The following is a 26,990-nucleotide window of genomic DNA, read 5'->3' on the forward strand; positions in this document are numbered from 1 at the left end:
ATTAAATTTCTAAAGTGTGACATGAGCCTCACATGTATAATACACATTAGGTTTTCAGAGGGGACCATGCAGGCAGCTCATATAAAGGTATGAGATCTATTATCCAGAAACCTGTTATCCACGGAAAGGCCATCTCCGTTAGACCCCATTTTATCCAAATAATCCTAAATTTTAAAAACTATTTGACTTTTCTCTTTAATAATAAAGCAGTACCTTGTGCTTGATTAGGGTTGCCACTTTCTGTCCCGTGGAACTTTGGGCAGGGGGGAGGAGCCGCAACATAATGGGGGCAGTCCATGATGCAGCGGGGGAGGGTGCGTGACATCAATCATAGGAAATCCTGCCCAGTTTTCCTAATTTGGAAGACCGGCAGGCAGTTTTGACCCAGACAGCCCTTAAAAAAACTTGGCTGTCCGGGGTCAAAACTGGTCAGGTGGCAACCCTATGCAAAATAATACATAATTAATTTGTTATTAGAAGCAAAACCAGCCTATTGGGTTTATTTAATGTTTACATCATTTTCTAGTAGACTTAAGGTATGAAATTATGGAAAGGTCCATTTGTTGTAGAATAAAATACCTAACAAATATTGTAGAAACATGGTTATGTGTATAGCAAGCAGCCATGGGTTCACGGATCGTGAAGGTTGTGATATAGTGATATATACTAAACAGAATTACCTTTCCCCACTCCCCACTACATTAACAACCAATGGCTTCCATGGTGTGCAATCAATTCAGTGCTGATCAATAATGACAGATCGATACTGCACTGAAACACAACTAATGCAGGAGGAAAAACACGTGTGATAAAGTCAAGACTCATCTCTTTGATCAAGATCAGACAAATCTCTGGTGAATATGTGGTAGGACCAAAAAGTCTGACAGAGTGCTGGGGTCTGATACACAAAGCATCTTCAGAAACAGTAGGGGGCAGATTCACTAAGGGTCGAATTTCGAAGTAAAAAATACTTCGAAATTCGACCCTCGAATTGAAATCCTTTGACTTCGAATATCGAAGTCGAAGGATTTAGCGCTAATCCTGCGATCGAACGATCGAAGGATTTTTCGTTCGATCGAACGATTAAATCCTTCGAATCGAACGATTCGAAGGATTTTAATCCAACGATCGAACGAAAATCCTTCGATCAAAAAAAGGTTAGCAAGCCTATGGGGACCTTCCCCATAGGCTAACATTGACTTCGGTAGCTTTTAGCTGCCGAAGTAGGGGGTCGAAGTTTTTTTTAAAGGGCAAGTACTTCGACTATCGAATGGTCGAATAGTCGAACGATTTTTACTTCGAATCGTTCGATTTCGTTCGATTTCGATCGAATTCGAACGAATTTAACCAATTCGATGGTCGAAGTACCCAAAAAATACTTCGAAATTCGAAGTATTTTTCATTCGAATCCTTCACTCGAGCTTAGTGAATCTGCCCCTAGGTGTTATTTAGAAAAAAGCCCAACAGAAAGTCTTGATTTTGGTGTGGGTTAAAAATATGCATTTACAATCCCAAATAATTTAAAATGTGCCTCCTCCCAGCTTGTCTGATTGAGATTCTAGCTATCTTTATAACAGATAATCAGGTCACATTAGTCACAGACCCTGTCTCTGAAACCCACTGCATACGTCACTGCTAGATTTGGAACCCATAACAGGATTATTAAGCATACTGCCTGCATGGATTCACTTTTAGTGGGCTCTTCTTTTTTTATTGCTTATTTTTCTTTTTTAAATCTATTATTCATTTGCCAAATAAATATTTAGAAAGGGAATTATATAACTAAATGAAGCACTGGATCTTTTCCTTGCTGCTTACTAATAATGAGTGGGATGACAAAAACTCAACCCACAACAGACCCTCACCAGACCTCTTCCAATCCATACCTGACCTGGCCCAGGACGAGGTTGTTCATGATATATATCGGCTCCTGCCCTGCTCTGATGTCACTGAAGTGGGCAGGGCAAGAGCAAGTTAACAAAAGAGTGACAGCTGGAGGGCAGAAGAGGAGGAAGTGCCTGCCACCCGTAAAATATTGCTATTTGCCGGCCCGAGCCAACCTGCAGGTTTTGGGACAGCCTGCATATATCATTTACTATTATATCAGATGCATGTGCTAGAGCACAAAATCCCATATAATAAAAGGCACAAATTCCACCAAGGTGCAGTAACCTCAAGGTCAGAACTAGGGGATTCCAGAAGAGGCACGTGCCTAGGATACAATGGTGGGGCCCAACACTGAGTAACTGATGTTTGCTTTACACATTAGTTAACAGGTTTGCTATTGGGTGAACAGGCCTGTAGCAAACTCTGCATTTCTTATGAAATAACCCCCAGAGCTGTCAACCTAGAAAAGTAATCTGACTCTGGAGCCGTGGCACACACCAGCGTGCCGCCAAAAATTGTTTTGGTGCAAAAGTGACGTCACGTTCATGCACGCAATCTCTCCTGAAGTCACAAATTCCATGCTACACATGCGCATAATGTTCCACTGACATCACTGAAAGGTTCTGCACATCAAGGGGAATCATGGGAATGATTAAAGTGCACCTGTTGGGGCGAAAATATTTTTCTCAAACAAAGTTGCGGGCTAATAGAGGTTGGGTATAACATTAGTTTTTTTTTTTCTTTTTTTATTAAATTGCTCCCTGCCAGCACTAGGACACTCGTTTGAGCAGCCATGTTGGGTCACATAATGAGCGAATGTTGTAACTTGCTCATTATGCGTATGTGCGTGATGTTACGCTCTGCACAACATGACCCCATGTACCAGGAGCTCCCTTCCGGTGCAAGTGTCCTAGAACTGGCAGGGAGCAATTTAAAAAAAAAACAACTATTGTTGCCCTGAAACTGAGTGCAGGCTCTATTACTCTGCACCTTTGATTGGGAAAGAATATTTTCGACAACTGGTACCCTTTAAGGGTGACAGGAGACTGGGGGAAAGAGCCCAAAAAAACTCCTGAAAAAAAAGGAGGTTGACAGCTCTGAACCCCTAAAGAGTGCAGGGTGGTGCGAGGCAGTCCTATCCTTACCTCCCAGCAGTGTATTTAGACATGGAAGTTAGGGGACGGGTAGGGGGAGCAGTAGGAGGAAAAGTCTATGTGCCTCCCCCTACCTGAAGCAAACTGCAAAATCATAAAGGATTGTTCCCAATTTTTAAATTGCACCCTTCACTTCACATAGTGAATGAAACCCAATAAGCAAACAGGTATCCAGGAACTACTATAGGTTGGCATGAATATACTGCATTAGCAATGTAAAATACCAACACTGTTTTAACTGCACCTTCTAAAGGGACACATGATAGCAATGCATATCTCACTCAGCTCAGAATGATCTACGATTATACGTTCTACAAGAAAGCAGTGAAACCAGGTCTAGTAATAGGGCTGCAACAGAACAAGCATCACTTCTGATGGTGTTGGACTACAACTCCCAGCATCCTCTTTACAACATGCATTGCCCTAGGCTACTTATTCTCCATCCCTTTATTAAATGATAGTTAATTCTAAAATCTGTATTTGAAAAAACAGATAGCAATTTAATGTATGCAGAGCATATGCATATTCAGGACCAGAGGTTATGCAGAGGGGGCAGGCAAAGCAAAAAGCCTGGAGCCCCCCATCTGAGAGGAGGGAATATATAAATCAGGAATGTCCAACCTGTAGCCTGTCTGATGTATATACAAACATTGTCTAGTAACTGTTAGAATATAATACAGGTATATAATTTGTATGTTTTCCCTCAGATGGTGAAGCTCCAAGGCAAATGCCCTACCCAGGCAGAATGCCAAATAATTTGTATTTTAGAAAACACTCACGTTCTGCCAGACAAAACCAAAAGAAATCGCTCTTGTTTCTCACCTTGGTTAGCTGGGCTATCTTCTTACACATTTTCCCATGAAGTTCGTGAGTGTACGCCTGCGAGAACAGCATCTGCTGGCCTTTTGTTCCATTATACTGGCTATGCTGGTGATTCTTTCCCGAGGACATGCTGCCAGTGCTCCTGTTACACACACCAGCTTGTGAGTGCAGTGCAGCTTCTTACACACAGCACAGAGAGGCAGCCAAGGCCCCCGCACTCCTCTTCTGCAACTGCAGATGTCCTTAGCCTTCATAAAAACAGCCAGACAAGAGAGGCTGCAGCGTGCACAGGAACACCATGTATTCCTTACTGGATGAGAGCATGACTGAATGCTGGACATTCTTTGCAGTGCTGGTTTCCTAGAGCAGACAGAGTCATGTCTGGTTTTAAAAACAGCTACATTTCAGTTACATTATCTTCCATGCACATTGCTGTTGCAGCTGAATAGGAATAGAGCATAGGATAATCTGCATAGACTTTAATGGTCTGCTGAATGCACAGTATCTCCCACACTGGTCCCATGACACCAGCTGTCTTTTCCATGTTCAATGTCCCAGCTATTACCATTTCAGCACCTCTACCGTGAAGAGGCAATGTCTGTCTTTATTTGATCATTAAAGGAGAAGAAAACCCAAAAGTTAAAAAAAACCCTACCCCCTTCCCTATATAGACTCCCCTCCTTCCTCCCTACAGCCTAAGTGTTACCCCGGGCAAATGCCCCTAACGTTTTACTTACTTCTCGATGCAGATTCAGGCATCGGAGTTCACAGGCGCTATCTTCAGCCGATTTCGGTAATCTTTGGAATGAGACCAGCGCTTCAGCAATTTTTGTGAGTTTCGGGGGAATGCGCAGTTGTCGCGAAGCAGAAAATGACTCCAACTGCGCATGCACCGCTCATTCCGAATATTACCGAAAAGAAGAAGATGTCGCCCTTGAACTCCGCTGGACAGAATCTGCATGGACGGGTAAGTGGCCTGGCCGAGGTAACGCTTAGGCTGGGGGGAGGTGGTTTTTTTTAACTTTTGGGTTTGCGTCTCCTTTAATACTATATACAGGACGACATGGTTTTTGCCCCGTGTATTAAAAGGTTCCATTAGATGGAATTACCCTTGCTCAAATCAGCATATTTTGAAGTGACTACAGTGAAAACAGGAAAATAAATACATTTAATTTTGCTGTTTTCACAAGGAAATATTTTTCAGGAATGCAACATTTTTACGGCAGAATTTTTCTGCAAGTCTATGGCTATGGTTAGTTAGGCTGTGACTGGCGTTCCCCACCATCTTATCTAGCCCTTGACTCATGGAAACTCTATGAGACATAAAGGGTAACATATAAACATAAGAGCATTTTCCTGGTGCCTGGTTACATAGTTACACAGTTAAATCAGGTTGAAAAAAGACAAAGTCCATCAAGTTCAACCCCTCCAAATGAAAACCCAGCATCCATACACACACCCCTCCATACAACTATGGACATTTAAGGACAAGGGAAGGTCGAATGAATGGGGGTGGCAAGTTGTTAGACACTCTCCAGTGATTCTGCTCAATTCATACCCTTGACTGGTGCTCCGCTTTTTTCAAAAATGCACCAGCCCAGGTTGCTCTTCTTCGTGCCACCATAGTCTTCTAGTGACCTTTTCTGATGACTTTCTATTTTTTTTTTTTTTTTTTTTTTAAGTTCTCAACGTTTTTCTAAGACTGAAGTGTAAACTTTGCTGTTCCTCTCTCTGGTGTTTGAGACTGTCAGCTCATTAATCCAGAGGCAGACAGTGTTAGACATTGCTACATTAGTCTATACATTTCTCAGCATTATCTCTGGAATATTAGCAACTATTGTATCAGTTATAACATCTGCCTTAAATTAAACCCTGAGATTCTGCTCAGCAGGGCCAAAGAGAAGAAAGATATCATATAGGTTACTCGTGTATGAACACGCATGTGCAAGATACTTCTATGGAGGTTACTTTAGCAGCTGTGGAAAAGCTTTGCGTGGACAGAAGTGAGACAATGTAAATGGTGGTGATTGTACTTGACTGAGTTTAACAGGTTGGCTTGCTGGCTCCCAATTCTCTGTCAAACAGAATTAGTTGTATACTGGTAGCACCTGAACTAGGTATAGATTAATAACATTGGGCCAGGCCAGTAAAATACTGTGCTGCTGTAAATGTGTGTTTTGCCATATGGGTGCAGGGTCGGACTGGGCCGTCAGGACACCGGGAAAAATAGATGGGTCCCACCAACCCAGACCCGCTCCAGCTCCCTAAACTGCTCCAGCCCCCCCCCCCCAACTGTGGCCGCAAAAATGAAGTAGAAGGTATGAGGTGTGAGTGGAGGCTGGCAGTGTTTGGAAGTTTGTGACTAGGGTGAGGAGTAGGGTTGCCACCTAAAAATTATGGCTGAAAAGGAGACCTGAGGCGGCAGCTAGGGTGGCCACCTTTTCTGGAAAAAAAATACTGGCCTTTCTATATATTTATCTTTTTTCCTATTAATAACATTCGGATCAACTGTGATTTTTACCGGCCAGGTGGCAACCCTATCTCTATTCTGCTTGATGAGTAAGCCCAATCCTTTAATTTAATTTAATTACAGGTATGTATCTATTAAACACAAATAAATTATCCAGAAAGCTCTGAAATGCAGCAATGCTAATTTAGAAATAAAATCTCATTTTTGATTGATTTGCTTTTTCTGTAATAATAAGAAATTAACTGCACTTGATAGTAACTAAGCCATGTTGGGGTAGGGCTGCCACCTTTGCTGATGTCTAAACCTGAACACGGGGTGGGGGGGACAGATAGAATTGGGGGTGGGACAGTGATGAAAGAACAGGCATGATGATATCAGAGGTGGGCACAATGATGTTGGTGGAGTTATGATACTGGGTGAGACTATTGCATCACTTAGATGCCACTGGCAATGTTTTAAAGTGTTGATGCCCAGGTCAAACCCTATATCTGTTCTGCTTGATGAGTAAGACCAATCCTTTAATTACAGGTATGAGATCTATTATACAGGAATCAATTATCCAGAAAGCTCTGAAATATTCAAATAAAGCAATGGTTATTTAGAAATAAAAATCTTATTTTTGATTGATTTGCTTTTTCTGTAATAATAGTTAGTATTTCAATGTTTTTCATGTATTGGCCAGATTATTGTTTGGGTTTCATAATGCTGAAAACCGAACAGAAAGTTGAGACCCGAACAGGCCTTACAAATAGGGTTACCAGAAGAAGTTGTGTGTTCTCGCACACCCTACAAGTAAAATGGAGTAGATAAGCCTGGTGCACACAGGTGGAGGCTCGGCCACCTCCCAATACAATGTAAGAAGAATCCAATGGCACACAGGTCTGTATGAACACTTCTAGGGGCAGATTTATCACGGGTCGAATTTCGAAGTGGAAAATACTTAGAAATTCGACCATCGAATAGAATCCTCCTACATTCGAATTCGAAGGATTTTATTCATCGTACGGTCGTACTTCGAATCGTATGATTCTAACGATTTTATCGTACGATTTTCCTTCGAATATAAAAAACTTCTCTGGAAGGCCCCCATAGGCTAACAGTACTTCAGCGGGTTTAAGTTGGCGAAGTATTGAAGTCAATGTTTTTTTTAAAGAGACAGTACTTCGATTATCCAATGGTCAAATAGTCTGACTATTTTTACTTCGAATCAAAGAAAATTTGAAGTCGTAGTATCCTATTCGATGGTCGAAGTATTCAAAGAATTACTTTGAATTTTTTAACTTCGAAAATTCCCTCTAATTCACTTTGACCCTTGATAAATCTGCCCCCTAGTGTTTATTTAAAGGAAAAGGAAACCTAGTCGGCTCAAACCCCCCACCACCCCTCCCGTGTGTTGCCCACCCTCCCTCCTCCCCCCAAGGCCTACCTGTCCCGCTGGGCAAATGCCCCTAACTTGTTACTTACCCTTCTGCGCAGGTCCAGTCCAGGGAGTTCCCAGACAACATCTTCTTCCACGTGATCTACTGCGCATGCGCGTGACTTTTGGCGCATGCGCAGTAGATCCGTACCGGCGAAATGATCCTACTGCGCATGCGCCAAAACGCTGTTGACAGCAGGAAGAAGATCGCGTGGAAGAAGATGTCATCTGTGAACTCCCTGGACTGGACCTGCGCATAAGGGTAAGTAACAAGTTAGGGGCATTTGCCCAGCGGGACGGGTAGGCCAGGGGGGTGGAGGGTGGGCAACAAACGGGAGGGGGGGTGGGGGGTTTGAGCCGACTAGGTTTCCTTCCCCTTTAAAGCGGAGTGCAGTGCAATGTTTCGGGGAAAACCCCTTTGTCAAGCACCATGCTTGACAAAGGGGTTTTCCCCGAAACGTTGCACTGCACTCCGCTTTAAATAAACACTAGGGGGCCCATTTACTTAGTGAAGGAATAGAATAAAAAAAACGTTGAATTTCGAATGATTTTTTTTGGCTACTTCGACCATCGACTACGATAGTCAAAGTACTGTCTTTTTAAAAAAACTTCGACCCCCTACTTCGCCACCTAAAACCTACCGAAGTGCCATGTCCCCATAGGCTTTCTAATGTTTTTTAGGTTGAAGAAAAATCAAACGATTCGAAAGATTTAATCGTTCGATCAAACTATTTGCGGTATTCGAAGTATTTACATTTGGCAGTCGGATATCGAGGGTTAATTAACCCTCGATATTCAACCCTATGTAAATCTGCCCCTAGAAGTGTTTATACAGACCTGTGTGCCATTGGACTCTTCAATGCTTGATGCCAATGGTATTAATAGGAAAAAAACGACAAGAATATAGGAAGACTGGTATATTATTCCGGAATAGGTGGCAATTCTACTTACAAAACTCGGGTCAAAACTAAACAGGAGGTAACCCTAAATACACCACAAAAACAAATGACGTAAGCACGATTCACATGGGCTACACTGCACACACAATACTAAAAGCAATTTGTTTTTATATAATAATCTGCGCATTATCTGTTGTTCATGACAATTGCCTTTGGGCAGTTTAACAAATAATCCCGTACATCAATCAAAATATCTATATGGGCGGTGCACAGGCGAGTCCTTCCGTTTACTTCCGGTTCGGCGTAACCACCCACCCAGGCTCGTTGATGAGGCGTTGCTAAGACGCCGCTGGTTTTTTCCGATCACGTGGTGCGCGGACGGCAATGCGCAGGTGCTGGTTTGAAAGTTGGAGGCGGGCGCTGATTGGCGGGAGTTTCAGTTACTTTCGCAATTGGAATAGAGCAAGTTTTGTTACGTGATAAAAGATTCCTAATCCCCGCCGGTGAGATAGTGGTAACAGCGGCCCAGCCATGGTGAAAGAAGGGAAAGCAATGGAGATAAAAGAGGCGTTTGATTTGTCTCAGAAGGCGCACCAGAACCACGCCAAGCTGGTCTCCTCACTGCGCGCAGCCTATAATAAGGTGAGGAGAAGCCCAGGCGCTAACAAGTCCCGCTATGCGAAGCCACAACACTGTCTGGTACCGCAATGATCTGACTGGCAGCGATCCACAGGCATTGATCACGTGTTTATTGGGGGGTTCACGTTAACTTTTAGTATCTTATACAATGGCTACATCTCAGCAACTTTCAATTGGTCTTCATTGTTTATTTTCTGTAGTGTTGTAATTATTTGCATTTTTCTTCCGACTCTTTCAGCTTTCAAATGGGGGGGTCACTGACCCCATCTAAAAACAAATGTTCAGTTTACAAATGTATCGTTATTGTTACTTTTTATGACTTTCTATTCAGGCCTCTCCTATTCATATTCCAGTCTCTTATTCAAATCAGTGCATGGTTGCTAGGGGGATTTGGATCCTAGCAACGAGAGCTGGAATTGTAATAATAAAGGTCCCCATAGACGCAAAGATCTTTTGTTGGGGAACGACTGATTTTAGCGAAATCTGACCAATCTGTCAAATTATCGTGAGGCTAGTGGGAATCAAATGATCGTACATCTTATGATTTTTTTTGTCTGACATCTGTCAGAAAATTGATCGGGCAGGTTAAAAAATGTTATCGGCCCCAGTGCAATCTATCTATTGGGCAAATTTACTTACCTTCGAAATTGCACCAGCGTTGGCTTCGCAGCACTTCGGCAGGGCGCCGCTAATTCACTAAAAAACTTAAGTTGTGCTCAGGGAGGCGAAAGGTAGCAAAGTCGCGCTAGCGTTAATTTTCCAAGCAAACTGAAGTTACACTAGCGATGCCTAATTTGCATACAGCGCCCAGTTAAAGTACAATGGACGTATATGTAGCAGCAAATACATTACACTAAACAAGCCTGGGAAAGCTTCATAAAATAAAATAAAGTTGTTATATTGCCCTACACATGTGCCCACTGTATAGTTTAGGTGACATATGTTAGGAAATGTAGGGGTGGAAGGTGGGTACCCCCCCAAAAAATTTACACTCTTTTTCAACCTATCACCCTTAAAAAAGTAAGACGCCAGCGTTTTTTGGGACTTAGAAAAATGTTCAACTTTTTTTGAAGCAAGCCCTATCTACTCTATTGCACTTCGTCTGGTCTGAGGTGGCGAAAGCAAGTCTGGCGCAAGAGGTAACGCTCAGTAAAATCCATAAGTTAGAGAATTAGCGTAGTTACGTCCCTTCACCATAGCGCAACTTAGCCTGGCGTAAGGGTGCAAAGTAGCGCTAGAGTAGGTCCACTTCGCTAGCGAACTTACACCAGCGCCTGTTAGTAAATCGGCAAAGTAACGAAATGACGTCACACTGGCGAATTTCCGCTAGCGTTAGCCACTTCGCCCTTTAGTAAATTTGCTTGCAGGGCCAAGCAGACAGCTACCTGGAGTTTTCCTGGCTTCAACTAGACAACGTTGCTTGAAATGGTCTTTTTAGTTGATGGACAAATCGTACATTTAAACGAGCGTTTCGAGATAATCGTGGTCTCACGATAACGAAAAGATCTTTACATCTATGGCCAGTTTAAACTGAAGAGCTGCTGAATATAAAGCTAAATAACTCAAAAACCACAAATAATAAAAAATATAAACCGATTGCAAATGGTCTCAGAATATCCCTCTTTATATCATACTAAATGTTAACTCAAAGGTGAACAACTCCTTTAAGTCTAATGTTAAGTTTCAGTAGGAAGTGTCGGTGCCCCATGTTGTGGCTGTTCTGCAGGGAGTCTCTGCCCAGCTTTGTCCACTGAGTGGCCCCTTGTCCTCTACACGACATGTTCTGGGGGCCCAGCCTGCAATAAAGATGCACTTTGGTGTGTAGATATCCGTCAGGCCCTTGGACAGTCTGGAGCTTCATTCTATACACGTCTGTTCTACTGCTGGTTTTACAGTAATTGCAATTGAAAGCAAAATCATTGTTTAACCCTTCAGTGTTACATGTAGTGCTATGGTTTGGTCTTAAAGGAGAAGGAAAGGCTTTGTGCACTTGGGGGTGCCAAATGTTAGGTAACCCACAAATGATTGTATTGACTTACCTGAAACCTCGGGCCTGTGCTCCTTTTAGCAGAAAACTGCACCGGCCCTGGGTTATTCCAGTGAGCACCATGGAGCGATCCTCTTCTGGCTTCTTCTGTCTTAAAATTTCCCGGGGCAAACGCATGCGCAGTTCAACGAAATAGCCGACTTTTTAGTTAAAGTTCTGCTTTTCATTCTGCTGCGCAGTCGCACAAAGAAGGAGGAAGACGGAAGAGGATCGATCCGTGGTGCTCACTGGTATAACCCCGGCCCGGTGCAGTTTTCTGCTGATAGGAGCACAGGCCCAGGGTTTCAGGTAAGTTAATACAATCACTTGGTGGTGGTGCCTAACATTTGGCACCCCCAAGTGCACAAAGCATCTCCTTTAAAGGGGATTGTTCACCTTCCAAACATTTTTTCATTACCATTCTTTTCAAATTTATTCCCCAGAAATAGACTTTTTTTTATTATTCATTTGTATTTTCTTTTTGTTGCCCTTTTTCTAATATTGAAGTGTAAAAGGTTTTGCGCCGAGGGGGTTTCCTTCTCCTTTAAGGAACTGTCAGAAACCATTAAAAATCATGAAAAGACCTTCTCCTTTAAGGAACTGTCAGAAACCATTAAAAATCATGAAAAGTCTGCATATTTTTTAATTGATGTATATTGCAAAGTTACTTGAAATTATGTTTACTTTTAAAAAAGTTCAAGTTATGTTTGTGTGGAGTTCCCCTTTAATTTTGCAAAAATGGTAAAAGATGGAAAACAACTGAAACAAAGTCTATATTTCTGGTGAACAATCTGAAAACAAATAAACTGAAAAAAACTGAATAACCCTTTAAAGGAGAATTTGACCTGTGGGGGAAAAAGCCCCGTACCCCCAACCCCAGGTAGACCTCCCTTCTCCCCTCAGGCTAACTACCCCCCCCCCCACAGGGAAATACTCCATACTTACCCCTCGGCGCAGATTCTTCCAGCGCAGTTCCATGCATCATTCTTCTGCGTCACACGCTTCTTATCTGGCTGAGAATTCTAATTCAGCAGCAGCTAGAAGGCCATGTTTGTGACTGCTGCCATGAAACACTGCTGACTTATTTGCTCACTGCTTTTAACTGTCCGTATTATATTTGACATTGTATTTCACATTATTAGTGGCTTTTAGGCTGTTGTAAAGTTACTGTCAGGAGCCCAACATCAGCCCACAAACATGGGTATCCCTGTGCCCTGGTCATGTTTATATATTTTTTTTATAACTTACTGACCTGTCCTGGTGGCTGCACTGGTGTTTGAGCTACAGCTGAGTATTGGGAGGGCACTGTTGGGCTGGTTGAGGCCAAAAATGCTCCTTGAACTTGTATGGAGTACATGGATCTGTGAAAACCGCTCATAGACATGTTTGTGCAGCTGAAGATTCTATTAGTTGTTGGATCTGATTGAATCGGTGACCTGGATCTCAATTGCATTAAAAAAAAAAAAGCAATGTGCATTTGGTCTGTGAACTCCATAAATGTACTGGGATTGCAGGTGTTTGTGCTCCAGAACTGCAGGGCTGTGTATTCAGTTTCTGGCCTCTGCACCTCAGGCTGGGTTTTTAATAGTCCCCAGACCCAAGTACTAAGTTAATGACCTCTAAAGGGCTGAAATCTGTGACATTTAGGAGGTTATGTATCAACGGTTGAGTTGTTTTTCCACTAAAAATTCAAGTTTTCAAGGGTATTTTTTAGCCAAAAATCTTTTTTTCGGGTTAAAAAAAAAAAAAAAAACCTTCCCTGGAAATAGCTTGAATCCAAAAATACACCATCTTAACCTGTCGAGGTTAAGTATAAGTGAATGGCAGAGGTCCCTTGAACCATTTGAAAATGTTAATAGCCTTCATGATGTTCAAGTTTTTTTTCGGTGGGTTTTCGGTTGTGAGCTCATTGAAGGTTTAAAAGCTCTGACTCAACCTTTGATAAATTGGACTTGCATTTGAATTGTCTCTTATAAAAAAAATTATTTACAAGCCATAATTTGCATAGTCAGGTTAGAGTACAATGGACAAAACCCTCATCAATGAAAATGTGCTGCCTTCTGATGCCCCTTGCTTGAAAGCCTTGCCACTTTTTTTAATAATTTTTCTTAACTCCTGAAATGCACTAGATGGCGCTGCACATTTAGAAATCAAATACAGGTTTGTTGTTGTGATGGCTACCTTAGCTTTTCCAGCATACTTGTATCACAACCCCAGCTCCCCAGAAACATGGTAAAGCATTTCCCCGACTTAAAGGGACAGTAACAGCAAAAAATAAGCATAAACATAATTCAAATATAATGTACTGTTGCCCTGCACTGATAAATGTTATGTTTTTGCTTCAGAAAGACTACAATAGTTTATATAAACAGGCTGCTGTATAGACATGGGGGCAGCCATTCAAGTTAAAAAAGGAGAAAAGGCACAGGATAAATGATAGATAACAAATCAGCTCTGTATTGGAGTAGAGTGGTATTCTACATAGTGCATCTGTTATGGGCTCCACCGCTTCCTGTATTTGGTTAACCCTGTTATTGCTAATGTTGAGCAAAAAGCCTGCTATTAGAAGTCTTAAAAATGGAAATGTCTGAATGTAAATTACAAAGCACCCTGGGAAAGCTTGCATTGTTTATTTTGGATTTAGATCCCATTTAAAGGAGAAACAAACCCTTAATAAAAAAAAGGGTTTTTCTCCTTTAAGAAGCTCAGCTTGGTGGATCATAAACATCAAGCAGAAAGTTAGCTTACAGCTGTCATAGAATCTGATGCTACAGGACTCCTTATTAAAGGAACAGTAACAGCAAAAAAATGAGTGTTTTAAAGTAATGAAATATCATTTAGTGTTGTCCTGCACTGGTAACGCTGACGTGTTTGCTTCAAAAACACTACTATAGTTCATATAAATAAGCTGCTGTGTAGAAATGGCAGAAAAAAGTCTATGGAACAGGTTAAATAGTGGATAACAGATAACATTATGTTCTACAGAGCTTATCTGCTGTGTAACCCAAGTCTTTTCTCCTTTGAATGGCTGCTCCCATTGCTACACAGCAGCTTATTTATATAAACTATAGTCATGTTTTTGAAGCAAACACAGCAGTTTTACCAGTGCAGGGCAACACTGCATGATATTTTTACTTTAGAACACTTCCCTTTTTAATGTTACTGTTCCTTTAATCAATTCAGATGCAGAATTCACTGTTTTATATCCTGTTGTGTAATTCTGAATGAATTAATAATTAGCTTTGTATTATGGATTTGCTATTATACCTGTACTGTGTATGTACAGTGAAACGAAACCTCCTAAAATGGCCAGCGATCCCCCAAGTTCAGGTAACAGAGAAAAGAGCAAAGCATGTGCTTTGAATTAGCAGAAAATAAGCTGGGGAGCTACTGGGGCATCTTCAGAGGCATTGATCCTCTCTGTAAAGAACTGTGGATGCTTTAGGCTCATGCAGAAGCTCAAGGTGCAGCATTTTAACCTTATTCTTGGTTGACATTTAGTTAGCAACCCATTAGATTAGTTTAGGCAAGTCAATAGGACACTTAAATTAAAGACAAACTTCTTATTTAAAGCTGCCTTTGGAAATCTATAGGCCATAAATGCACAAACCATGTCCCTCCAGGCGTTGCTGAACTGCAACTCTCTTAACACTTCTCCAGACAGTACAAATAACACTTTTTGTGATCACTTGACTGTTGATCTGTAACTTTTTCTTTTTTTACTTCTTTTTACCAGACTGAGGACAAATCCATTTTCTTGGAAGAGTTTATTCACTTCCTCAAGTTCCCTCTCATCGTGTACAGGAGAGAGCCTGCTGTCGAGAGGGTTATGGACTTTGTGGCCAAGTTTGTCACCTCTTTCCACAATTCTGGCGGTGAAGATGAGGAGGAAGCAGATGAAGAAAACTCTCCTGTTAATTGCTTATTCAATTTTCTGCTGCAGGTAACACTATCATTTAACATGCGCTAAAATCTGTTGTTTATCATAGTCTGAGTGTAACAACCAATAAGCCGTTAGCTTTAGCCGGTCTAGTACAGTTACAATAATGTAAGCCAATATATATACTCGCGTATAAGCCGTCCGAGTATAAGCCGAGGTACCTAATTTTACCTCCAAAAACTGGGAAAGCTTATTGACTCGAGTATAAGCCGAGGGTGAGAAATGCAGCTGCTTCTGGTAAGTTTCAATCTCGTTTTTGGATGACTATTCTTAGGCGCCGGCGAATATTCTTGGGCGCCGGCGACCGTTTTTGCGCTTCACCCGAGTATAAGCCGAGGTAGAGTTTTTCAGCATATTTTGGGGGCTGAAAAACTTGGCTTATACTCGAGTATATACGGTAGTTCTTTGCTAGAGCACTTTTCTTGTAAAGTCATTGAATGTTAAAGGGGAAGTATAATTGTCCCACCAAGCTTAGGGATTCTGTTAGAATCCGCCAAAATAAACTACGTGCCTCTTAAGTAAAGGATAAAGTACTGAAGGGGGGCAATAATTACAGCCTCACAGTGGGATACAGTACAGGTATCCGGAGATCTAGAAAGCTCTGAATTATGGAATGGCCATCTCCCATTTTATCCAAATTATTAAAAATTATTTCCCTTTTCTCTGTAATAATAAAACGGTAAAACCAGCCTATTGGGTTTATTGTAATAGCCTTGAGGTATGAAGATCCCAATTACAGAAAGATCCATTATCCGGAAAGCCCCAGGCCCAGAGCATTCTGGATAACAGATCTCCCATACCTGTATAACAGCCTGAAATGTACTATGCATTAATGACTTGGCTGAGGCTGCAATGTTAACTATAGGATATTTACAATATGCTCTTTATGTGAGAAACACTGCTGTTACTAGTTGAAGTAAATTCATAAAATGGCAAATTCTGTTTTTTATCCCTCTGCTTATTGTCTATGGAACACTAGAGGGCATTGCTAACTCAAGGATCTCTTAACTGAAAATGTGTATATTTAGCAGAAACTGCTATTATATGTCTGTTGGATGCTAATTCTGCTTTTTTTTTTTTTTTTTTTTTCTAGTCCCATGGTGCCAGCAGTATGGCTGTGAGGTTTCGAGTTTGCCAGCTGATTAATAAGCTTTTGGTGAACCTGCCAGAAAATGCCCAAATTGATGACGACTTGTTTGATAAGATCCATGACGCCATGCTCATACGTCTGAAAGACAGAGTGCCAAATGTGCGCATTCAGGCAGTTTTAGCATTAGCCAGGCTTCAGGACCCCAGTGACCCAGACTGCCCAGTGTCTAATGGTAAGAATACTAGGGTTGCACTAATTTGGGATTCGCCTGAATCTCTGAATCCCTCAGGAATGATTCTGAATGTAAATTAGGGCCAGGAAAGGAAAAAGTGGGGAAAAAGTTTACTTCCTTTACTTACTTTACTTTTCATGTTACGAAAAGTCACATGATTTCCCACCCTGCCCCTAGTTTACATATGCAACTTGGAATTCTGTTTCAGTTCGGCCAGGCACAAGGATTCAGACAAATCCTGCAGAAAAAGGCAGAATCCTGAACCAAATCTTGGATTCTGTGCATCCCTAAAGAATAATGGTGTATAGGCAGCCATTTCAGGTCATTTTGCCTGGTCCTGTGATTTCAGATGGTGCCAGCACTTTAGAGTTGAACTGCTTTCTGGCAGGCTGTTGTTTCTCCTACTCAATATTACTGAATGTGTCGCAGCGGAACCTGGATTTTACTATTGAGTGTTGTTCTTCGATCTAACAGAGCTGCTATCTGGTTAACTTTCCGTTGTTCTGTTGGCTGATGAGGGTGGTGATATCACTCAAATTTGGGAAACTGACGATATGATTTGCCCCATTGCAGGTTGGCCTGTAATATAAGCTCATGCCACAAGGCCGCCATGTACTAATTATCTGTATTAATTACAAATCAGCCTTATACTGTGACATTTCTTTTCCATGTGTACAGTATATTGTAAGTGGGTCCCTAAGCTCAGTAAGTGACAGCAGCACAGAGCATGTGCAGTGAATCAGCAGAAAAGAAGATGGGGAGCTACTGGGGCATCTTTGGAGACACAAATCTTTACTGTCCTAAAACATAACGTATAACATTTCTAGCTACTTCTTTAGTTAAGCTGTAGTTTGCATTTAAGGAACGTAGATAGGGCTGTCTGAGGCCACAGAGGAAACCAGATAATCCTTTCAACAGTAAGAAAAAATAATAATGGACATTTAAAATTCATTGTGGTAATGTACAGAACCAAAATTAGAAAAAAGTTGTCTCTGTCCAAATATTTATGGGCCTAACTATATCAGAATCAATAAAAATGAGTAAACGTCTTAACAGAATCCCTTAACTTGATGCAATGACTTTACATCCCCTTTAATTAAACTGATTGACAGCAGCTCACTGTGCAGCCACACTTCTCTTGGGTAAAATCCTCAAGATTAAACAGCGAAGTTGTGTTTATTTCTTCTTTATTAACTGCAATCCACTTTGCTTTGTTCTTGGAGCATTCTACATCCATTAAGCCTTTGAGTGGTTCAGCTAATGGCACGTGGGTAGTTTTCTTTGTTGTCGTGTATAATGACTTCTAAAACAATCTGTGTCATTAGCCTTACGCATTTATTTCATGGGCCTAGGATCTCTAGAAAATGAATTCATTGTGCTTTGTATGAATCATTTGCACATATTGTACAGTACATTTAGGGGCCAATTTACTAAAATTAGGCTTTCTATGTTTATTTTTTTATGTGGGTATGGGATCTATTATCCAAAATGCTTGGCACCTTTGGTTTTCTGAATAAGGGGATCTTCCTGTAATTTTAGATCTTCATACTTGAAAGGGATACTGTCATGGGAAAACATCTATTTTTTTTTTTTTTTCTTTTTTTTTTTCTTTTTTCAAAATGCATCAGTTAATAAATAGTGCTGCTCCAGCAGACTTCTGCACTGAAATCCATTTCTCAAAAGAACAAACAGATTTTTTTTAAATTTAATTTTGAAATCTGAGATGGGGCCAAACATATTGTCATTTTCCCAGCTGCCCCCAGTCATGTGACTTGTGCTCTGATAAACTTCAGTCACTCTTTACTACTGTACTGCAAGTTGGATTGATATCACTCCCCCTCCCTCCAGCAGCCTAACAGAACAATGGGAAGGTAACCAGATAGCAGCTCCCTAACACAAGATAACAGCTGCCTGGTAGATCTAAGAACAACACTCAATAGTAAAATCCAGGTCCCACTGTGATACATTTAGTTACATTGAGTAGGAGAAACAACAGCCTGCCAGAAAGCATTTCCATCCTAAAGTGCTGGCTCTTTCTGAAAGCACATGACCAGGGAAAATGACCTGAGATGGAGCCTACACACCTTTTACATTACAATTAAAAAACTTTTCTGATCAAGCTTTTTGGGGCAAAAACTTGAATTTTTGTGGGAATAAACCGTTTTTGAAATATATTATACCCCAATGCTGCAAAAAGCGCGAATCAGAAAACCTGTCAAGGTCCTTTATAAGTCAATGGGGGAGGCACCTATCTCAATCTGTGTTGGGTTTAGTGCAAAAATCCTCGGGTAAAAACTTAAAGAAAATGAAGCATTTCAAGTTTTTGATCAATTTTTTTTTTTTTTTCAATCTGATTAATTTGGGTTATTTTATTAATAAATCAGGTCAAATCGAGCATGGGAGTTTGGTCGTGTTTTTCTTTTTTTTATAATGAAATTTGATCGATTTGGATTTTAGTAACTAACCCCCTAAATCTTCTAAAAAGAATAACCATTTAAACATTAAATAAACCCAATAAGCTGGTTTTGCTTTCAATAAGGATTAATTATACCAGGAGTGCCCATACTTTACTAATGCGAGGTCTAGTTTTAGTGATGTTGTCCCATTATGATCTACATCCATAAAGTCATTGTTAGAATTCTGTTCCATGGAAAATATTACTTAAATATTGAGTTATGGGAAAATGTATATTGCTATATTTAACAAACTACTTTTTCTTGTGTAACCTTAACAGAATAAATATCTGAATGAAAAGAGTGAAATAAGTGGCTGATTTAGACAAGCTGTTTGTTGACCGTGTCTTGAGATCTACTGATCACCAGCTAAAGTTCTACTGGTAGATCCCCATCTATCTTTTGGGCACCCCTGAATTATATCTTAGTTGGGATCAAGTACAAGGAACTGTTTTATTATTACAGATAAAAAGGAAATCCTTTTTAAAATTTTGGATTATTTGGATAAAATGGAGTCTATGGGACACGGCCTTTCCATAATTCGGAGCTTTCTGGATAACGAATCCCATACCTGCACATTCATCTTTGTGCTTTTACTTTCCCCTTAACCACTATAGCAGCAAATGATTGCTTACACAACAGTAGACATCTCCACTAGCCTGCGTCAAATATTCCCTTTGTGAGAATCCCGTCTTCAGTCAAATCTCAGCCGTCTTTGTAATGAGATTAAATGGAGGCAGCAACTCTCGTGTAAGAAGCCCTGCCTCGGTTATCAGCAGAGCAGAAAATATTGCAGCCGAGTCCAATCATTCTTGCTGCTGACACCTTATGAGTGATTAACGACCTTTCCAAATCCTTTTATTTGCCATAATGAGGCAAGATGATGCTAAACGAGGAGCGAGGGTAATATCCAGCTACAGCTCCACTTTGGCTGTTTTATGTTTAGATCCTTAAAGCCAACAGTTTAGAGTTAAAGGAAAACTATACCCCCCCCAAACAATGTAGGTCTCTATTAAAAGATACTGAGTAAAACAGCTCAGATGTAAAACCCTGCTTCATGTAAATGAACCATTATCATAATAATATACTTTTTTAGTAGTATGTGCCATTGGGTAATCATAAATAGAAAATTGCCATTTTAAAAAATAAGGGCCGCCCCCTGAGATTGTAAGATTCACTGTGCACACATACAAACCACATGTAAGGTCACATGAGCCAATTAACAGACAGAGTTCTGTCTTTTGCTTCCTCACTTCTTCCTGTTACAGTTAGGGGCAGATTCACTAAGGGTCGAATTTCGAAGTAAAAAATACTTCGAAATTCGACCCTCGAATTGAAATCCTTCGACTTCGAATATCGAAGTCGAAGGATTTAGCGCTAAACGTTCGATCGATCGAAGGATTTTTCGTTCGATCGAACGATTAAATCCTTCGAATCGAACGATTCGAAGGATTTTAATCCAACGATCGAAGGAAAATCCTTCGATCAAAAAATGTTTAGCAAGCCTATGGGGACCTTCCCCATAGGCTAACATTGACTTTGGTAGGTTTTATCTGCCGAAGTAGGGGGTCGAAGTTTTTTTTAAAGGGAAAGTACTTCGACTATCGAATAGTCGAACGATTTTTCGTTCGAATCGAAGTCGAAGGTCGTGGTCGAAGTAGCCCATTCGATGGTCGAAGTACCCAAAAAATACTTCGAAATTCGAAGTATTTTTCATTCGAATCCTTCACTCGAGCTTAGTGAATCGGCCCATTGTTGTAGTATTTCTGGTCAGGTGATCTCTGAGGCAGCACAGATAGAGTCACGAAATGGTGGTTCAAGGCAAGAGATGTAAAAGAGCAATATTTATGTAAATATATATTCCAGTTTGGTAAGATTCTTAAATATGTCATTCAATTTGATATAAACTATCTGTTGCTTAAGTATTCATTGTGGGCGTATAGTTTTCTTTAACACATGGACGGTCTAACCTTGACTCCCAATGTAGCACTTATTATCCGTGTTATCATGGAAATTGGAACAGGCGATATCGAGTGAATTAAACGATTTGATATTATTATTCAAAATGACCGATATTTCTAGCATATTTTTTTTTACTTTTGTTTCCTTTGTTCTCTTTCACATCTGCAAGATTTGCTTCTGCCTTTATTGAAATGAATATAATCCTGTTTTCTTCTTTACCCCGCTAGCGTACGTGCATTTGCTGGAAAATGATTCCAACCCCGAAGTACGGAGAGCGGTGTTAACCTGCATTGCCCCTTCAGCAAAATCCCTGCCAAAAATCGTCGGGCGCACAATGGATGTGAAGGAGCCTGTAAGGAAGCTGGCCTATCAGGTGAATTCATAGCGTTGTTTTCTGATTTAATTAAGCACACAGCAGAGGCGTCATTTGCATATTTATATTAAACAAGGGAGAGGGGGAGGTAAAAATAGGTGTAAATGTAATAATAAAGAGGTTTGCAAATGAAATGGCTACGACCTCATTAGCAGTAGTAAACAGCTTTGCATGTAGATAATGTGTAAATGTATCAGGCACACTTTAAGGGTGATCATTGGTTATATTTGCAGGTAGATTTCACGGGGAGTCCAGGCTTTCCTGAATGTAGGGTGATGGCCCTCCATTCTCTAATTCAGTGCCCCCCAACTTTTTTTTAATTTTTTTTTTTTTTTTTAACCTATGAGCCACATTCAAATGTAAAAAACATAGACGAACAATACAAGCATGAAAAAAAAGTTCCTGGGGTGCCATATACAGGCATTCAATGGCTATCTATATGGACTGGCAGCGATCAGGAGTCATGTTTGACTCTAAACCTATTTTTTCATACAACCAAAACTTGCCTCCAAGCTTGGAATTAAAGGAGAAGGAAAGGCTTTGTGCACTTGGGGGTGCCAAATGTTCTGCACCCCCAAGTGATTGTATTGACTTTCCTGAAACCCCGGGCTGGTGCTCCTATCGGCAGAAAACTGCACCGGCCCGAGGTTATACCAGTGAGCACCATGGAGCCATCCTCTCCCATCTTCCTCTTTCTTCGCGCGGCTGCACATGCGCAATAGAACGAAAAGCCGAACTTTAATTAAAAAGTTGGGTATTTCATTCAACTGCGCATGCCTTTGCCTGGGGAAATTTGAAGCAAGAAGAAGCCAGAAGTAGATCGATCCGTGGTGCTTACTGGTATAACCCCGGCCGGTGCAGTTTACTGCTGATAGGAGCACAGGCCCGTGTTTCAGGTAAGTCAATGCAATTCCTTGGAGGTGCCTAACATTTAGCACCCCCAAGTGCACAAAGCCTTTACTTCTCCTTTAAAAAATAACCTGGTTTGAGGCCACTGGGAGCAACATGCAAGGGTGTCACTGGTTGGAGATCACTGCTGTAACTCATTACTTGTCGCCGGAGTTTGGCAGTTTGCAGGTTCAACATCTTATGGAAGCACAGCAAGTGCACTCAGTAAATATTCAGGTGGCAAGTAGGGACTATATCTACATCATGGATCACCTTAATTTGGCAATTATGCCAAACCCCATTCATGATCCGCCAACTCTTTTGCAAGTTATGACCCTTTTTGCAACAAGCTATTTGAATTTCATGCGCCCCACCCCATACCCCTCTGATGGTGGTCCTGTTGGTAGCTTTGTGATGACAAGCTTGTTTTGGTTATATACATGCAATTCAGAGCACTACTTAAATATCTGTTATATTTCAAGATTCTTATACGAAGTACAGATGATTCCATTACATGTTTTACCTTCCTTTGTAAAGGTTTTATCTGAAAAGGTTCACATAAGGGCCTTAACCATTGCCCAGAGAGTCAAACTTCTACAACAAGGGCTCAACGACAGATCAGGTAAGACCAATAGAAAAGTGTGTGCTCATGTTTAGTATAATAATGGCCTCGCTCCGAGCCCTACAGTATGACACATCCTTGCACAATAAAAGTTATAGTTTATGCCTGACTGTCTGGGGTCTATATTCTTTTTCCTGTCCTAAAGCATTCCTCTTCTTCCAATGATACATGCCCTTGCCTGGAATTCTATATTTGCTCACTAATTAATTACATTTTGCGGATTGTTAAATCAATAAACTTTGCAGCTGCACGTGAATATAAGGAAAGGGGTATATATTAAGGGCTCTTACTGACGAGTGGTTGTAGCTACGCACCGCTGCGTTCCGTTTTTCTGCGTTCAGCCGCAGGGGAGCGCAGGAATAGATGCATTACGTTTTTTCCAATGGGGCTGTACTCACACAGGCGCGTGTAGGCGCCGAACACAGGAAAAATGCAAAATGTTGCGTCTCAATCTGCGTTCAGTGCCTAAACGCGCCTATGTATGTAAAGCCACATTGGAAAAAACGTAATGCGTCTATTCCTGCGCTCCCCTGCGGCTGAACGCAGAAAAATGGAACGCAGGTGGAGCGCAGCTGCAACCGCTCGTCAGTAAGAGCCCTTAGGAAGTGGTGTAAAAAACACACAAAAATATATCTTTTTCTAGCTGCTCATTGCTTAGTAAATAGTAATATATTAATGTTAGATGCAGCAATAAAATATTAAAAGTTGTTTTTAAGGATACAAGGATACATGACTTGTGTCAATAATTGTTTCTTCATATATATAAGGAGCAGTTAGGGGGGAAAACTTGAGTACTTGAATTTCTCTGAGGGTGTCTGACCTATTGAAGCTCCCACAGGGAATTTGGCTTTCCTTGTCCTTTTAAGAATTAATGGCCTATTTACTTGGGGGTGCCAAAAGTTAGACACCCCCAAGTGATTATATTTATTTACCTGACACCGAGGTGCTCCTATCAGCAGAAAACTGAGTTATACCAGCGAGTGCCACAGAGCGATCCTCTTCCGGCTTCTTTCTTCAAATTTCCCGGGGCAGACGCATGCGCAGTAGAATGAAATAGACTTTTTTGTTAAAGTTCAGCTTTTCACTCTACTGCACATGCGCACCTGCTTGAAGAAGGAAGCCGATCGATCCGAGGTGCTCACTGGAAGAACCCCTGGGCCGGTGCAGTTTTCTGCTGATAGGAGCACAGGCCCGGGGTATCGGGTAAGTATATACAATCACTTGGGGTGTCTAACTTTTAGCACCCCCAAGTAAATGGGCCTTTCCTTCTCCTTTAAAGGACAAGGAAAGGCTGAATACAATCAAGGGTCTATGGTAAGCTTATTAAATTCACGACTTTAAGACAAATCGGTCTGCAAAAGAGCTGCATGCCCTTCAACTGAATGTGAATGCAGAAATGAAAGGTGCTCAAGACCAGTTCAACAGCTGATTTGAAGCAGAGTGGCTGCAGGATTAATTCGGAGATATTCTCAAAAGATACTTGTGAATGAACAGCCCCTGCATAGCCTTTTGTTTTGCTTAAACAAACTTTGCTTAAAAAGATGATCAACTGACAAAGTGTGGACATTTTTTCCAGCTAACAAACAGTATTTATATTTAACAGAGGAAAGACCATTTTGCAATTTAATTGTAGAAGTACTATACCCAGAACAACGCAGGCAACGGCTACTCATTTGTGAATGTGGCCCTGGGGCCACAGCAGTATGTATATACACTAACCTCTTCATAAATCTCTTCTGCTTTTGATAGCTGCAGTGAAAGATGTCATTCAGAAAAAGCTTATTCAGGCTTGGCTGCAATATTCAGAAGGTGATGTCTTAGATCTGCTACATCGTTTAGATGTGGAGAATTCCCCAGAAGTTTCATTATCGGCACTTAATGCCTTGTTCTCTGTGTCCCCTGTCGGTGAGCTGGTTCAGAACTGTAAAAACCTGGATGAAAGGTAAGATCGAAACAGACTATACGCTTTTTTAAATGGTATTGGCCCCCTGGCTTTTGCCTTCTGACACGTTCTATAAAAATCATAGGAACGTGTCAGTATCAAGTAGTTGCTGCACCTGCAATAGTTCCCCTCAAAGCCGCCCCAGCTCTGTGAACCTCCATTGACCCGACAACACTGCTAAAAGATCTTCTGTGCAGTTTCAGTGACGCTTGGCTGGGGGCGGCGCAATCCTTCCATAGACTAATTACAAATGAAAACAGGACTTCAACTGATGGAAGGATTGATCCGCCCCCAGCCAAGCGTCATGGAAGCAAGACAGAAGATCAGTTCGCAAGGTCAGCTGCGCAAACATTAACGGGGCTGAGAGGGAACCATTGCGGGCGCAGCAACTACTTGATACTGACACTTTCCAGCTATTAGACTTAGTTTGTAGTATGGCATATAATTTCTATGCTGCTGCTTTGTCTTTTTGAATAATAAAACCCTACCCATAATCAAGACTCCACTGCCCCCCCCCCCCCCGCACAATCTTTTCTGCTCCAAACTCTCCCTGTCTGCTGACCTGCAATAAATCTGCACAGTTTTGCAGTGGAGTTCAAAGGCGCCGTCTTCTGACCTCTTCTGTAAGTGGCCGATACAGATCTTGCCCGAGCATGTGCAGTAGAAGCCGATTCAGGACATAGATTGAACTGAGCATACTCCTTCAAGATCGACGTCGCCGCTCTAACAGAAGAAGACCATAAGACAGGGGATGATGGCCCGTTTGAGCAACGCTACAGATTTAGTGCGGGGTGCAGACTTCTAAAAAGAATAGAGGCTGCAAAGAGGGAGGTGTAAGGTTTAGTTCTCCTTTAAGCTACTATCCCCACTCTTCAGGCAGTGCTGCACTGGAGAAATCCAAATGTAAGATGGAGGTTGAAGTAGGCAGCTTTCCATAAGAGGTGAAAGGCAAAAGGCAGTTTTGTTTAGTGCTGGCATTGAAAGCCTCCAAAGTCAAAGTAAACTTTATTGTCATCTCAGCAGTATACTAATACACAGTGAGACGAGACAATGTGGCTCCAGCTAGCACATATCACAAAGAGTGTTGGGGGGGGGGTGATGTGGGTTTGACTTTCTGTAACATTTTGAGTGCTGTAGGTTGCCCCCTTCCTGGTTTGAGTGATTGACTGTATGTTTATTTATTTATTTTTTTTATTCTAAGGAAATTGATCCCAGTGGAGACCCTTACACCTGAGAATGTTCTCTATTGGAGAGCACTGTGTGAACACCTAAAGTCCAAGGGTGATGAAGGAGAAGCAGCACTAGAAAACATTTTGCCAGAGCCTGCTGTGTATGCCAGTTATTTGTCAAGGTGAGACATTGATCGTGTGCACCATTACCATTTTCTTAGAACAATGAACTGTTTTACTTGATCTTTCTATGAATAATAAATTCCCCTGCATGATTGTGTTTAAAGGGATTCTGTCAAGATTTCTATTTATGTGGTTTTTAGTTCTAAATTACACGGTTTACACTGCAGATAATTCACTCTACCATATAAAATCTCATTCCTAACCCAACAAGTGTGGGAGCTATCTGGTTGCCTTCCCATTGTTCTGCTTGTGGGCTGCTGGGTAGGGAGGGAGTAGAGGGATATGACTCCAACTTGCAGTATAGCAGTAAAGAGTGACTGAAATTTTTAGAGCACAAGTCACGTGACTGGAGACACCTGGGAAAATGACTGTCTAGACCCATGTCAGTTTCCAAAATTAAATATATAAAAAAAAGATCTCTTTTGAAAAATGGATTTCATTGCCGTAGTCTGCTGGAGCAGCACTGTTAACTGCATTAACTGCATTTTGAATAAAAACACGTTTTCCAGTGACAGTATCCCTTTAAGAAGAGTTCCACACCTACCATTATTGTATGGCATATTTCTCTATAAGCTAAGAATATCCTAACCCCCCACATGTAGTAAAAACCACAAAGTTTATCCAGGTGCAGTACCCCAAAGCAACCAATAAAATTCCTGCTTTTAAACCGCTGACCAATAAATGCTTACAGCTGGTCAGTTGCTAGATCTCCTGCAAACATTGCTCCTTTTATTGCATAACCCCATAAGTGTGGTGGTACTTACATAGAATCATATACCCCTTAGCAACACTTATAATCCTTCACATTGATTGGAGTTCCGT

At 41.2% G+C, this 26,990-nt stretch overlaps 2 protein-coding genes across 3 annotated transcripts in view; one reads left to right on the forward strand and one right to left on the reverse strand.

Moving 5' to 3' along the window:
* The window catches only part of LOC108698048 (protein FAM184B), a 45,800-nt gene extending 41,414 nt beyond the window's left edge, over positions 1-4,386 (reverse strand). Inside the window, exon 1 of one of the 2 annotated variants that reach the window (XM_041588192.1) lies at positions 3,864-4,386. In XM_041588192.1, the coding sequence (XP_041444126.1) occupies positions 3,864-3,992 (129 nt within the window). In that variant the 5' untranslated portion in view covers positions 3,993-4,386. The remainder of the gene's footprint in view (positions 1-3,863) is intronic. The other variant, XM_018228872.2, reaches the window with a different exon arrangement.
* Positions 4,387-9,028: 4,642 nt separating this feature from the next.
* The window catches only part of ncapg.L (non-SMC condensin I complex subunit G L homeolog), a 38,856-nt gene continuing 20,894 nt past the window's right edge, over positions 9,029-26,990 (forward strand). The window contains 7 exon segments of the mRNA NM_001088387.1: positions 9,029-9,291; positions 15,051-15,257; positions 16,348-16,576; positions 21,219-21,364; positions 22,790-22,874; positions 24,624-24,816; positions 26,018-26,167. Of these exon segments, the coding sequence (NP_001081856.1) occupies positions 9,181-9,291; positions 15,051-15,257; positions 16,348-16,576; positions 21,219-21,364; positions 22,790-22,874; positions 24,624-24,816; positions 26,018-26,167 (1,121 nt within the window). The 5' untranslated portion in view covers positions 9,029-9,180.

Source organism: Xenopus laevis, chromosome 1L (assembly GCF_017654675.1).
Source record: "Xenopus laevis strain J_2021 chromosome 1L, Xenopus_laevis_v10.1, whole genome shotgun sequence".
NCBI lineage: Eukaryota > Metazoa > Chordata > Amphibia > Anura > Pipidae > Xenopus > Xenopus laevis.